General features: G+C 45.3%; 1 protein-coding gene across 2 annotated transcripts in view; it reads left to right on the top strand.

Moving 5' to 3' along the window:
- The window catches only part of RERE (arginine-glutamic acid dipeptide repeats), a 249,354-nt gene that overhangs the window by 113,984 nt on the left and 120,176 nt on the right, over positions 1 to 15,194 (top strand). Inside the window, exon 1 of one of the 2 annotated variants that reach the window (XM_049775276.1) lies at positions 1,411 to 1,443. The exons of the other annotated variant lie outside the window; for it this stretch is intronic. Within the exon in view, the coding sequence (XP_049631233.1) occupies positions 1,418 to 1,443 (26 nt within the window). The 5' untranslated portion in view covers positions 1,411 to 1,417. Of the gene's footprint in view, positions 1 to 1,410; positions 1,444 to 15,194 lie in introns of those variants that run through there. 2 annotated transcript variants of the gene reach the window in all.

Genomic DNA, 15,194 nt, shown 5'->3' with positions numbered 1-15,194 from the left:
CCTTGTGAACATGGAAGAAATAAGTTTAAAATCCTAGGAAACGGGCTGAACCAAGGGGCCAAAGAGATAGTACAGTGGGCAGGGTGCTTGCTTTCCTAGCACCAACAACAGTTTAAAAAAAAATTACCCCTCTCCCAAATAAGTTTAAAATCCTAGGAAACGGGCTGAACCGAGGGGCCAAAGAGATAGTACAGTGGGCAGGGTGCTTGCTTTCCTAGCACCAACAACAGTTTTAAAAAAAAATTACCCCTCTCCCTCTCCCAACCAACACCCCTACCTCCCCCATATGGAGTCTGCCAAACTACTCTAATGTCCTTGTTCCATCTGGTTTCTCATAGTAGTAAGGAAGGGAATGAGCACACTCATTCGACATTCCTTGATGGCAGAGCTGAGACAGAGAGAGGACACGAAATGCCCCGATGCCCATGCCGGATGGGACTGGTGGGATGTGCAGGCCATGTAGCCCTGCAAATCCTTTCTGACGAACAGCTGAACGCCTTTGATTTCTGGCCAGTGTTTCTGGGAACTGCCGAGTCTGGGCTTAGGGACCTCAGGGGCCATTTTTAGATTTGTGGGTGTCTGTGCACAAGGATTCTTAGGCCTGCTGCTTAAGGAAGTAACGTGACTTGGGAGATTCTGAGACTTGATTATTTAAAGGAGAGGAAGGTCTTTGCAGAGAAAGTAGCGCAGAGGTTTTGAGTGTCTGGGGCCTCCAGAGGTGGCACCACCTCCCATGCTGTTGTGGCTGTGGTCACAAAGCTTTCCATGGCTTTGAAGGTTGGTCCCGTGAGCTTGTTCAGGTGGTTCGAGTTCCCAAAATGAGATGGGCGAGGTGGCCTCCTTCAGTGGCTACTTCCACGTGTGTAAAGGACCGCAGTGTTTCTCCTCGTGAGTGATCTGTCATGTTCACCTGGGGTGTCGCATCTCCATCTGTCTCCAGATTTTATTCCTCCTGAAGACTGCCCGGGAGAAAAGACCAGACTCCTGCAGGGCATTCGCCTGCAGCCTCGTTCTTGGTGGCTGGGCGCTGGGTCCCCAGTGTCGGCTGTCGGGGACCCCCTTTCGCAGGCCCCACTTCCCTGCACCCTAGCTTGGTATGCAGGGAGAAGCGGGCCCTGTTGGCTGGGCTTTATTTACGGAAACAGCAGGGTTGAGATTGATTGCAAGAGAGACAGTGTATGGATGAGGGAGGGTCACAGCACATGCTCAGTCTCTCCGCCAGGGCGAGGGGAAGTTTCTGCGTTCGTTCTGCGTGAAGGCTGAGGTCACAGCACAAGCTCAGTGCGAGCTCTGTGAGGTCTCCCAGCCTGCATGTGCCTCCATTTTGAGTGGTGAGAGTAGGGAAGGGCAGAGTGCGAGCCAGTAGAGGTTCAGGGCTACGCCACCTTCCACCCTCGCTCAGCAGAGCCTCTTAGTCATGGATGACCCATTCAGCCCCTGCAGGTAGGCGCTCTGCCTCGGGCCTCGCCGAACAGTGATCATTTCTGCTGCTCTTTCTCACTGCTGCACACGTTTATGAATCATTTCATCATTCATGGTGCATGTTCCGCAGAGCCTGTCATTCAGCCTGGCCTGGCCTGGCCATGTAGGTGGTGTTGAAAAGTGTGAAATCAGAGATGCGTCCAGCAGCTGGAGGGCGTGGGGGCGCCCTCTGTCCCTGTCTTCGTTCCCTTTCCCTCCCCTCTTCCTCTCCTGGGTCTAATTCTAAGGGTGCCGGACGCTGAACTTACTTGCCTTCAAGGAGCTGCAGAGCGACCCTGCAGCCACTCCTTTGCTAGTGTTGGGAAGGGAACAGTGGTGCGAACCGCTCTGTTTTGGGGTTTTAGGAAGGTGGGATGTGGGCAGCTATTGGTTGCTTTGAAGGTGGGTGGAACTTGTTTTGATTGAGAGCCTGTTTGCCAGAGCAAATTCTAATCCTTGTGATCTTTTCCTGTAGTCTGGAAAGGAAGCCCTGCGTGTGCTTTGACATGTGCGGAGAGCAGTTGCATATCATGGTTGCAACAGTAACCCCGTAATATGCCTTTTTATTTAAAACAACAACAAAAAGAAAACCAGAGATTTTTGTCATACCAATTTCTAGTGTCTTTAGCTTCAAAAGGAAGCAGTCTTTTGAAGATTATGTAAAATTTCTTGGTAATTAAAAAAAATGGATGCAGTGACATTACATTCTGTGTTAGAAATCGAGGTTTTAGGAGTTTTGTTAGCTAACACATTTTTCTTTCCTCAGTTTTTCTTGCCACACCTGTCCCTTCTCGGGGTTTACTCCTGACTCCTGAGCTCAGGGATCACTCCTGGCAGCGTTCAGGGGACCATGTAGGATACCGGGGACCGAACCTGGGCTGGCCAACAAGGCAAACACCCTCCTACTGTAAATACCAGTGTGGCCCCCAGGTCACATCTACTGATGGCATTTGTAGTTGAGTGACGTGAGTTTTGGAGTCAGATTTGAGATTGCAGCCTGGAGCTGGAGAAGAAAACCTGGCCGGACCACACGGACCAGATAGTCTTGCCCACTGCTTGGGGAGCAAATGATATTCTTTTCCGCTGAGGTGAAAGTCTGCTGCTGTTCCTGTCGGCAGCCTGGGCTCAGACCCAGGCCTCTCTGGGAGTGGCTGGGGAGCCTGTCCTCATCCTCTCAAACACTCAGGGCCAGCTGAATTCTTGCCTGTCCGTTACCCAGTGAAGGTGTGAATGGATAGGAATTGGGCTTTGTTTCCTTTCTTCCTGAGAACATCTGGGCAAAAAATAGGAAGTGACATCGAAGATTTGCTTTAGTGCGGATGAAGTGTAGCATGGGGATAGGGAAGGGATGGACTGTTGGCACCACAGAGGGAGCAGCTCTTCATGGATGCTCTTTGCTGCACAGTATAAATACCGAGTGTGCTGGGCCCATTCCTGTCAGGAGAGACCCTGGTTTGGGTGGGCAGTTTTCAGACCCAACAGTGAGTTCTAGCCTCTGAAAATACTTAAGAATAAATCTGGTTTCTGATGTGTTCGGGGATTGTAATTAAGGGATAAGTCAAATATATCAATCATATACTGTGCATATAATATATATTGTTGCTATGTGTAGTAATAATTTAGTGGTTAGCACACTTATTAGCAGTTTAGTGTTGGTGGTGTTTCTTTTTTTCTTTTTTATTCCCCCCCCCCCACTTTCTTCTTCTTGTTGTTGTTGTTGTTTTTTTTTTTTTTTTTTTTTTTTGGTTTTTGGCTTTTGGGTCACGCCCAGTAGCGCTCAGGGGTTCCTCCTGGCTCTATGCTCAGAAATCGCCCCTGGCAGGCACGGAGGACCATATAGGATGCTGGGATTCAAACCACCATCCTTTTGCATGCAAGGCTAACGCCTTACCTCCATGCTCTCTCTATGGCCCCTTTCTCCCTCACTTTCATGTTACCTCATTGTTATATTTGAACATTGCGTTTGGGAATTTGGAGCAGATCGGAACTTTCTTTCTATGCTACTGAAAACTGTTTCTATAATTAGTTTTCTTATGTGTATCCTTTGTTCTTGTCTGCTTCTTGTAAGCCTGAAATTTTCCTTTTTCTTCCAGAACAGCCACACAAGGTAGTTCTTTGTAGTTTTCATTTGTGGTGTCCTTGCAAAACTTGTTTCAGAAAAACCACTGTTGGGTTGGTGAGATAGTCCCGATCACCTTGTAGGCTCTCGTAAGCTATGGTCTCCAGAATCCCACAGGGTCCCTGGACACCACTAGGTATGGCCCAAAACAAAACAGAAACCCCAACATTGGAGAATTCTGGACAGGTAAAGCTATTGTGGAACTGCTTTACTCTACTAAGAGCTTTAATTCTTCACTTTTGTCTGTTTTGGGGTCACACCCAGCAGTGTTTAGGGGTTACTCCTGGTTCTGTGCTGCGAAATTATTCCTGGCAGGCTTGGAGGACCCTATGGGATGCCGAGGATCAAACCTGGGCCAGCCGCATGCAAGGCAAATGCCTTCCCCACTGTGCTGTTGTTGCTCAGGCTCCCATTCTTCTCATTTTTACACATGGCACATAAAGCATGATCATGAAGCTGTAGCATGTATCAGAGTCAATTCTCATGAGGCCCCGTCTATCCTGCCGGCCTGGCCAGCAAATTGGTGTGCTCTGCATTCGTTCTGCAGTGTCATTTCACTGTCTGCTCCCCTCTAGCTATTGTGTGTGTCTGTGTGTGTGTGCACTGCATTTGATCGGCAGTTTCATTTTCACTTATTGCTCCCTCTGTTGTGTTCAGAAAATCAGGAAATTCTGGTGAATATTTTGTTTTGTTTTATTTTTGTTTTTGTCCTATGGTCATTCCCAGTGGTACATGGGGAAGAAACACTCTACTTTGGTACTCAGGGATCATGCAGTATTGGGGCTTGAACCTGAAGCTCTCCCATACAAAGCTTGTGTTCCAGCCCTTTGAGCTATCTTCTTGGTCCTAGTATAAAGTTAAAAAAAAAGGCAGCAAAAGATCGCAAAACATCTACATAGCTAGGTGTGACCCCCCAAACCAAAAATGTTATCGAGACAAAATTCACTTACTATCATCAGATTTGGGGGGAGTCTGGAGGTTTGGGTCACGTGCAGTGGTCCTCATAGATCACTTGAAGATGCTCAAGGTATTTGGTGCAGTGCCAGGGATTGAACTTGGGTCAGCTGCATGTAAAGCAAGCACTGTGCCCACTACACTATCTCTCCAGCCCCATCAGACACTTTTTGTCAAGTGTCTTTAAGCTAATTATTTGTTTGTTCTTGGGTTTTGGGCCATACCCAGCTGCACTAAGGGATTACTTTTGGCTCTGCTCTCAGGAATCACTCCTGGTGGACTCGAGGAACTATATGGGGTACTGGGGATTGAATCTGGGTTGGCCATGTGCAAGGCAAGCGCCCTACCCACTGTGCAGTCCAGTCCCCAACTAAATATTTGCAACCATCTGATTTATTGGCTTCCTTACGGGCTTGAAGCTTTTGCGACAGGGGTCCAGAGTGGGTAGAGTATTTTGCCTGGTACACAGCCAAACCCAGCACTCCAGTGAGTTTGATCCCAAGCGCCCCAAATGTTCCCCGTGCACTGATGGGTGTGTTCCCAAAAGACAAGCTTTTGAAATCGGGACCATGTATGGCTTTGGTTTGTGGGAGTGAAATCTGGTGTTGCCCAGGGACGGTCTCAGCCCAGTGCTGGGGGTGGGAGATCATTTCTGATGATGCTAAAGATTGAACCTGGGCCATCTGCATGCAAAGTCCATTGAATCTCTCTCTCCAGCCATCTTGGAACTTGTGTTGTTGTTGTTGTTGTTGTTGTTCACACCCGGCAGCGCTCAGAAATTGCCCCTGGCAGGCTCGGTGGACCATATGGGATGCCAGGATTCGAACCACCGACCTTCTGCATGCTATCTCTCGGGCCCCAGCTTGGGACTTCTTAAAGTCTAAAGTGCCCAGTTAATATTGCCTTGCAAATGAGTGTCTTCATAAATATATTGAATAAGTGAATGTCATTTGCAGAAATAGGAAAGACAAAATTTAGAGCCAGCTGGGATGATTCAGATTCTAACTCAGTGACATGCACAAGCTTATGATATTGGGTAAGTTCCTTCCTCCTCTGAACCCCAGTATTTTTGTGGGTCACAGGAAGGTAAAATAGTATTTTTCAGAGTGTTTGCCTTGCACACAGGCGACCAGGTTCGATTCCCAGCATCTCATAGAGTCCCCAAGCATCACCAGGAGTGATTCATTCCTGAGTTCAGAGCCAGGAGTAACCCCTGAGCGCTGCTGGGTGTGGCCAAACCCCTCTCTCCCCCAAATTTATAGAGATTTAGATGAAAATGATCTGAAAGTTTTGGGCACACATAGTACTAGGTATCTAATGGGCAAGAAGCCAAAGGCCAAGTCTACAGTCTCCCAGACATGCTTGTCTCTGCACCCAGAATATCTGGGCAGCTTTGACCAAAGGAATGACCAAGTTATTGCCACTTACCAAGCTCCTTTTTTCTTTTTTCTTTTTTTTTTTTTTTTTGGTTTTTGGGCCACACCCGGTGACGCTCAGGGGTTACTCCTGGCTATGCGCTCAGAAGTCGCTCCTGGCTTGGGGGACCATATGGGACGCCGGGGGAATCGAACCGCGGTCCGTCTCCTAGGCTAGCGCAGGTAAGGCAGGCACCTTACCTCGAGCGCCACCGCCCGGCCCCTTTTTTTTTTTTTTTTTTTTTTTTTGGTTTTTTTGGGCGACACCCGTTAGATGCTCAGGGGTTATTCCTGGCTATGCGCTCAGAAATTGCCCCTGGCTTGGGGGGACCATATGGGACACCGGGGAATCGAACTGTGGTCCTTTCCTTGGCTAGCGCTTGCAAGGCAGACACCTTACCTTCTAGCGCCACCTCGCCGGCCGCTCCTTTTTTCTTAGGTTCTTTTGATTTTTTTTTTTTTTTTTTAGATATTCCTTTGATTTTTTTTTACCCCCAGTTTGTTGTTGTGCTGATGGTAATGCCAGTTACAAATCCAGGACCTCACATATGCAAGGCATGTGTTTTAACACTGCACTACATCCAGTGTACTTGGGCATACTCTTGGCTCAGTGCTCAGGGGTTACTCCTTACCATGCTCAGGGAATGCTCAGGGAACCTTGCAATGCTAGGGATACATCTGAAGTCTCACGCATACAAAGCTGTTTTTTGAACAGTCTCCCTGATTTCTGAATAAATTTTTTAAAGATATTTTCATATCACTAAATAATTTGGTATGTTCAACATGGATTTTTTCTTACTCTTTTTGTGTGTGTGTGTGTGTGTGTGTGTGTGTGTGTGTGTGTGTGTGTGTGTGTGTGTGTGTGTGTGTGTGAGACATCCTGCCCAAATGTACTGTTTAACTAGCCTTTCCCAGACACTGGATTTAGATGTACGTCATTGGCACCTGGCCCCCCTTTCTGTTTATTCTGTGCTTCTGTTTCAGCTACAGTGTTGGTCAGGACACTGGTTTCATCTTCAAGTACTACTGCTTTATAAGTTATTTCACCATTTTGAAATGTTGAAATTAAGGAATTTTGAAATTAAGTTTTGTTTTTGATTTGTTTTTTTTTTTAAGTTTTTGAGTCATACCCAGCGGTTGACTCCTGCTGAGGAATCACTGCTGGTATGCTTGGGGGACCACATGGGTTGCTGGGGATTGAATCCATGTCAGCTGCTTGCAAAGCAAAGGCCCTGTTATTTTTTTTAAGTGATACTTTGTTTGTTGTTTGGACCTGTGATGCTCAGGGGCTACTCTTGGCTACATGTTCAGACATCGCTCCTGGCTTGGGGGACCATACTGGATGCCGGGGGATTGAACCATGGTTCGTCCTAGGCTAGTACTGGCAAGGCAGAGATGTCTTACCGATCCACTCCACCACTCTGGCCCCTAAGTTATACTTTTTGATTGACTTTCAGCACCATGGAATTGGTGTTGGTTTGCTGTAAAACAGAAAGTTCCCTACACTTACACAGCCCCAGAGGCTGTTACAGCCCCAGATGACTGAGTGCCCCTAGGGCAGCAACATTGCCCCTTTGGGACAGAATTGCTCTTTGCCATCCTGGGTGCTTGTTTGTGTCACATCCCTTTCCTCCTCTGCCCCAGGTGCTCACCTTGCCTGAGTCTGATAACCCCATATATTACAGAATGGGGCTGAGGTTGGGGGACAGAGGTAAGCTAGTGGGACATGGTCATTGTCATGTTTTATAACAACATCGAGGGGCTGGAGCGATGTCACAAGCGGTAGGGCTTTTGCCTTGCACACGGATGGCAGTTCGATCCCCTGGCATCCCATATGGTCCCTTAAGCCAGGAGTGATTTCTGAGCCCAGAACCAGGAGAAACCTCTGAGCGTCACCAAGTGTGGCCAGAATAAATACCCAGATGCTTAAATGTTTAAATTTTTGTATCATTTTTCATTACTAATTTTTATGCTATTTAATACTAATGTCCCATCTCATTATATTGAGGCCTTATTTGCTGCATCAATTGTCAGTTTGAAATGCTTCTTGTTCCTTAGCCAAAAATTAAATTGTAGGTTTGGTTTTTTTTGTTTTTGTTTTTGTTTTTGTTTTTTTGGTTTTTGGGCCACACCCGGCGGTGCTCAGGGGTTACTCCTGGCTGTCTGCTCAGAAATGCTCCTGGCAGGCACTGGGGACTATATGGGACACCGGGATTCGAACCAACCACCTTTGGTCCTGGATCAGCTGCTTGCAAGGCAAACGCCGCTGTGCTATCTCTCCGGGCCCAGGTTTGGATTCTTAATTATATTTAGGGAGATGTTGGTGTGGAATTCCTGTGATTACTCCCCATGATTCCTTGGAAGAGATGCTCTATCTCCTGGGCTAAAAGCTTGGGCATGAAGAGCCTTCCATTAGAGAACATTCCTGCATATCATAATTCCAAGTTTGGGATGAATAACTTTTGCATTTGTATGAATGTAGAACATTAACTCTTTCCATGTTTCCTGGTTTTTTGTTTTTAAGGAAATAATTACAAATTTTGTGTTCGGCAGTTAGTCTTGCCTGTTTCAGGCTGAATTCAGCTTGTAGGACTAGCATTCTGGAGCAAGAGAATTTGCCTTATTTTGACAACAAAGTTCTCCATTGCTATATATGGCTAAAGATAGTTGAGGATCTTTTCTTTTAGAATATATTTAGTGAGTGCCAGGAGGCTGTGAGATATAAAGGTAAGTTTTCAAACAGATCTTCTGGGACTAGAGCAAGCTCGGAAGGTGCTTTGCCTCACATGTGACTCACCCAGGTTTGATGATTCCCATTGAGTTCCCCAAGCCCACCAGTCTTACTTATTGACCTACTTACTACTAACTGGCTCTGAGCACAGATCTAGGAGTAAGACCTAAGCACAGCTGGTTGTGGGCCCAACACAAAAAGAATGTGTTCTTGGAGTGCAAGTGGACAGAATTTTGCCTTGCAAAAGGTTGACCTGAGATGGACCCAGGTTCTATCTCCAGCATCCCATATGGTTCCCCTGTGCCTGCCAGGAGCGATTTCTGAGCACAAAGCCAGGAGTAATCCCTGAGCACAGGATGTGCCCCCCCATGTGTTCTTGGGGTTGGAAAAGTAGTAGGGTACATGGGGGCACTTTCCTTACATGTAGTCAACCTAGGTTCAGTCCCTAGCACCCCATATGATCCCGTAGTACTGCCAAGTGCAACACCCCCAAATTGTTTCTTGAAGGAGAAATCAGAAACCTCTGTGGTGGGCTTTTCCATCCACTCTTGCCCATAACACTTGATCCTTTATTGGGGATGAGTTGGGGAGGCAGGTTTTGGGCTACACCAGCAGCATTGCAGGGAATGAATCGCAATAGCCACATGAAGGGCAGCAGTTTAACCCTGTTCTTTCACTTGGCCCTCAAAAATGACACACTATTTTTCTAAGATTTGTTGTATCTCAAATGAAACTCAGACTGTTTCTGTGATTTCTTTCGGAGTGAATGAATCAGTAAGACTTTAATGGGCTCACTTTTGGAAAAGTCTTTCAACTTAATACCCCATAAAAATAAGAATTCGCTGCTTCTCCTCAGACTTGTGGCCCTGAAAGGAGACTGCAAGTGCCATCACACAGCATCTCCTTACACTGACCGTGAGTTTGGGTCGGGCGCTCCAGTGACTTAGGCGCGTTCTGCTGCAGCTGGGCTGGCATGGTCAGCTGGCCTCACCGGGCCCTCTGCAGCCTTCTCCTGCAGAGACTTCTCCCTTCTTGATATGCAGCTGCAGACTTCCTGCTCCTTTCTGGCCATTCCCTGTTTACTTCTTCGACTAAAAGCGTTTCCATGGTAACAGGTTACTTTTCAAAGGGAACATCTTGTCATTTTATTTAATCCACTGGAGCTGTAGAGGACTGAAATATTAAGTTGTAGTTTCCATGGTTACTGCTTTGTTACATCCGTTTCTTTTGTATCAGATTTAATGTGCAATGAGTTTTTTTCTGTTTTTTAAAAATATTCAATGAATAGACACAATGACACCATTATTATTTTAATTTGGTTTGGAGGGCAGTTTTTCATATTCCAAAGGCAAGGTTGGTAGAATAATGGAGACTAAACCGCAGCTATTTTGGAAAACATGATTTCTATTAGATGCACAGAGTCTTCCTGGAGAATCCTGGCCGGATTTGTTTTATGTTTTAAGTGTAGTGTGATTCACTTCTGTATGAGACTATGTCTCCTAGGATGGGGACACCGCCGCTGAGATAGTAATCACAGTGGGGAGGGGTGAAACAAATACTTTATTTTAGTTAACTCCTGGAATCTTCTAGCCCATTAACTGTAGCATTCTGTTATTTGTTCAGGCTGACTCAGATGATGTTAGGAGTAGCCTGATAAACCAGCCTCTTTCATCTCTGGCTCTTTGATACCTCCCTTTTTAAATGAATGACTCAGCTAACTTTTTTTAAATTGAATCACTGTAATTCGGAGCAAAAAAGTTGATTGTTGAGTTTCAGTCATACAGTGCTCTGCACCCATCCCTTCACCAGGGCACATTTTCCACCAGCAATATGCCCCATTTCCTTCCCATCTCCGGCCTTAATGATGGATACTCTTCTCTCTCTGCCCCTCTGTCTCTCCCTTTCCCTTTCTCTTTTATCCCCCCCCCCCCAATACATACACTTTTTTCCATCTAGAAACTCTGATTTGCAGAATTGTTACTGAAGGGGTGTCATGATATCCCTTTACCTCCTCTCAGCACCCAGTTGTCCAGAGTGATCATTCCCAACTCTCGTAGTCAGAGTGGTCCCTTCTCTGTCCTAATCACTCTCTTCTCTATCCCCTGTCTTTGTGGCGAGCGTCCCACCATGGACAGTCCTTCTGAACCTCATTTTAATTTCCTTTGGGTATTGTTCTTATACTATTTTTTTTTTAGTAGATCCCACAGATGAGTGTGGTCATTCTATGTCTGTCCCTCTCCCTCTGATACTCTCCACGCCTATCCATGACTTCATTTTTTTCTAACAGCTGGACAGTATTCCATTGTGTGGATGGACCACAGTTTCTTTAGCCACTCATCTGTTCTTGGACTTTTGGGCTATTCCCAGATTCTGGCTATTGTGATTAGTGCCACAATGAACATAGGAATGTAGATCTCTTTTCTGCCTTGTGTTTTCAATTCCCTAAGACATATTCGAAGGAGTGGTAGCTGGTCATGTGGGGAGCTCAATTTCTGATTTTTTTTTTGGTGGGGGGCCGTTGGGCCATACCCAGTGGCGCTCAGGATTTGCTTCTGTCACTGTGTTTAGATATCGCTCCTGGCAGGCTCTGGGGACCATATGGGATGCTGAGAATCAAACCCGGGTCGGTCCCAGATCGGCCACCTGCAAGGCAAATGCCCTCTTTGACCCTGATTGTTCTTTTTGATGTATGCCCGTCTCTCTTGTGTGAAGTAATATCTCATTGTTGCTTATTAACGATGTTGAACATCATTTCATGTGCTTTTTGGCCATTCGTATTTCTTTGAGGCAGTATCTGTTTATCTCTTCTCATCATTCTGAAGTTGCATCTTTTTTTTTTTTTTTTTTTTTTGGTTTTTCGGGCCACACCCATTTGATGCTCAGGGGTTACTCCTGGCTACGCGCTCAGAAATTGCCCCTGGCTTGGGGGGACCATATGGGACGCCGGGGAATCGAACAGTGGTCCTTTCCTTGGCTAGCGCTTGCAAGGCAGACACCTTACCTCTAGCACCACCTTGCGGGCCCCTGAAGTTGCATCATTAAACTCTTACCAGTTTAAAAAAAAAACAAAAACAAAAACAAAACTCTGCCAGTGCCTTATATGATCTTGAATATTAACTCCTTGTCAGATGAATATTAGGTAAATAATTTCTCCCAGTTCACAGACAGTCTTTGTATGCTGGTCACCCATTTCTTTTTTGAGTGCAAAAGCTTCTTGGTTTGACATTATCCCATTTGTTTATCTTTGCTTCCACTTGTGTGGTAGTGTTTCATCCTTAAAGGTATCTTTAGCTGGGGGCTAGAGAGATGGCATAGAGGTAAGGTATTTGCCTCACATGCAGAAGGATGGTGGTTCAATTCCCAGCATCCCATATAGTCTCCTAGCGCTGCCAGGTGTAACCTAAAAAAAAAAAAAAAGATATCTTTAGCTTCAATGTCATGGAGTGTTTTGCCTACATTTTCCTCTATGCAAATTATGGTTTCAGGTCTGTTATCAGGATCTTTAATCCATTTTGATTTGACTTTTGTGCATGGTGCTGGAAAGAAGTGTTGAATTCACTTTTTGGGGGAACCCCCCCCCAAACTGTAGCTGACCAGTTTTCCCAACACTACTTGTTGAAGAGACTTTTCTTTTTTCTATTTTATGTTTTTTACCCAATTATCAAAGATTAAATTATTGCAAACCTTTGAGTTTGTCTCAGTATATTTGATTCTGCTTCATTTATCTGTGGATCTTTCATTTGTTGTTGTTGTTGTTGTTTTTATCCTTTGGTTTTTGTTTGCTTGTTTTTTTAGTAACATGCTGTTTTAATTATTACAGCTTTATAGTACAGTTTGAAGTTGGGGAAAGAGATACCTCCCAGTTCATTTTTCCCAAGGATTATATTTTAAGCTACCTTCTTTATTTTCTAAAGAATTTTCTAAAAAAAAATATTTTTATTTTCCAGAAAGTTGCACAGTACTTTAAATTTAAAAAACACACCCTTGGGCTGGAGAGATTGCAAGGAGGTAGGGCATTTGCCTTGCATGCAAACGGACAGTGGTTCAAATCCTGGCATCCCATGGTCCCCCGAGCCTGCCAGGAGCGATTTCTGAGCGTAGAGCCAGGAGTAACCCCTGAGCACTGCCAGGGGTTAAAAAACAAACAAACAAACAAACAAACAAAAAAAAGAAAAAGAAAGAAAGGAAACAAAAACAAAAAACACCCCACACCCTTAACTTCCTTGTATATACCAAGTATGCTGTACTTGGTAACTCTAAGTATCAAAATCTTTTTGTTTATTTTATTTTTTTGTTTTTATTTTTGTTTTTGTCTTTTTTGGGGGGGGGCCACACCCAGCGGTGCTCGGGTTACTCCTGGCTGTCTGCTCAGAAATAGCTCCTGGCAGGCATGGGGGACCATATGGGACACCGGGATTCGAACCAACCACCTTTGGTCCTGGATCGGCTGCTTGCAAGGCAAACGCTGCTGTGCTATCTCTCCAGGCCCTTTATTTTTGTTTTTGGGTCATACCCGGTGATGTCAGGGGTTACTTTTCTGACTATGCACTCAGAAATTGCTCTTGGCTTGGGGGACCATATGGGACACCAGGGAATTGAACCACAGTCCTTCCTAGGTTAGCTCGCGCAAGGCAGACACCCAACCACTTGCACCACTGTTCTGGCCCTAGTATCAAAATCCTGACATCAACAATCGTATAATGTGTGTCATTTTATCACAAAGTGCTATTTACTTCTTCTTTTTTTTGGGGGGGGGGGGTCATACCCAGCAGCACTCAGGGGTTACTCCTGGCTCCATGCTCAGAAATCGCTCCTGGCAGGGTTGGGGGACCATATGGGATGCCAGGATTTGAACCACCAACCTTCTGCATGCAAGGCAAATGCCTTCCCTCCATGCTATCTCTCTGGCCCCATGTTTGCTTCTTTTTTATTTGCATTTAATTAATATATTTATTTATCTTGGGTTCGAGGACCTCTGCTGATTGAGCTGGTAGAGCTCGGATCATTCCTGACTGGCTCGGGCACCATATATGTGATGGAGAGTGGGTCTTGACCCTGAACTATGTGCCCATATCTTGTCCCCTTACATTTCATCAGGGGACACGTACCTCAGGGGCACCTTTGGATCCTTATTTAGCCCCACATTATGAGTGGCTGAAGTTTTCCCTAGCAACTTAGTAGTATAATGGTCCCTAATAAGTTGGCATTCCAAACAGCAGAGTGATGTGGGCTGATGCTGGGGATCAAAACTTAAGGCCTGATTACCTTAGTTTGAGTCAGATCTGTGATAAGATTTTAGAGTCCAATCAGAGAGATAGCACAGAGGTAGGCCATTTGCCTTGCATCCAGAAGGACAGTGGCTCGAATCTTGACCTACCAGGAGCGATTTCTGAGCACAGAGCCAGGAGTAACCCCTGAGAACTGCCAGGTGTGACCCAAAAACCAAAAAAAGAAAAAAAAAGAAAAAAAGATTTTAGAGTCACAATATGCAAAGTCCCATGGAAGGGATAGGTTTGGGCCACACCCAGTGCTGTTCAGGGATCATCTCCATAGTGCTAAGGGATCCATAAGTAGTTCTGGGGATCAAATCTACCTGCTGTACCATCTCTCTAGCCCCCTGTGCAGAGCTTCTAAGAAAGAATTCATTGTTAAACTTTCTTGTAATATAAAAATTTATTAATTTTTAAAAAGAGCTTTCAAAATACTTTCACTTTTTAATAATTGACTGAGGCTGAATCTTCTTCACGGGTGCCAACCAAAATAGCATCATACATCAGATTGAACCCAGCTGTCTCTTTTTGGTTTTGTTTTTGGGACACACCCAGTGGTGCTCAGGATTTAACTCCTGGCTTAGCGTTCACTCCTGGTGGCTTTTAGGGGACCATATGGGGGTGCCAGGGATCAAACCCGGGTTGGCTACTTTGGCTACGTGCTAGACAAGAGCCCTGCCCAATATATTATTGCTCTGGCCTCCTAGCTGTCTTCTTAAGTTAGACAGTAATAAGATTTGCAGAAAGTAAAATCATGCTTTCAATTCACGACTTCTTGTTTATCTGCAGTTTTTTCTCTGAGTTAAGCTTTTTTTTTTTTTAAACAAATGAGATTCTCTGGGGTTGATGCTTGATACATATACACAACCAACCTATACATTTTAATATATGAGCTTATCATATTATTTTATTTATTTATTTATTTATTTATTTATTTATTTATTTATTTATTTATTGGTAATGTTTTTTTTTTTTTTTTTGGCCCACACCCGTTTGATGCTCAGGGGTTACTCCTGGCTAAGCGCTCAGAAATTGCCCCTGGCTTGGGGGACCATGTGGCATGCCGGGGGCATCGAACCGCAGTCCTTCCTTGGTTACCGCTTGCAAGGCAGACACCTTACCTCTAGCGCCACCTCGCTGGCCCCAATTTATTTTATTTATTGGGGGGAATGAGTGGTGCAAAACATGCTGTTCTCAGGGCTTACTCCTGGCTCTGCTCAGGGATCACTCAAGGCACAATATGT

The sequence above is a fragment of the Suncus etruscus genome, chromosome 6, assembly GCF_024139225.1.
Source record: "Suncus etruscus isolate mSunEtr1 chromosome 6, mSunEtr1.pri.cur, whole genome shotgun sequence".
Lineage (NCBI taxonomy): Eukaryota > Metazoa > Chordata > Mammalia > Eulipotyphla > Soricidae > Suncus > Suncus etruscus.
This window is presented reverse-complemented; position numbering and strand designations above follow the sequence as displayed.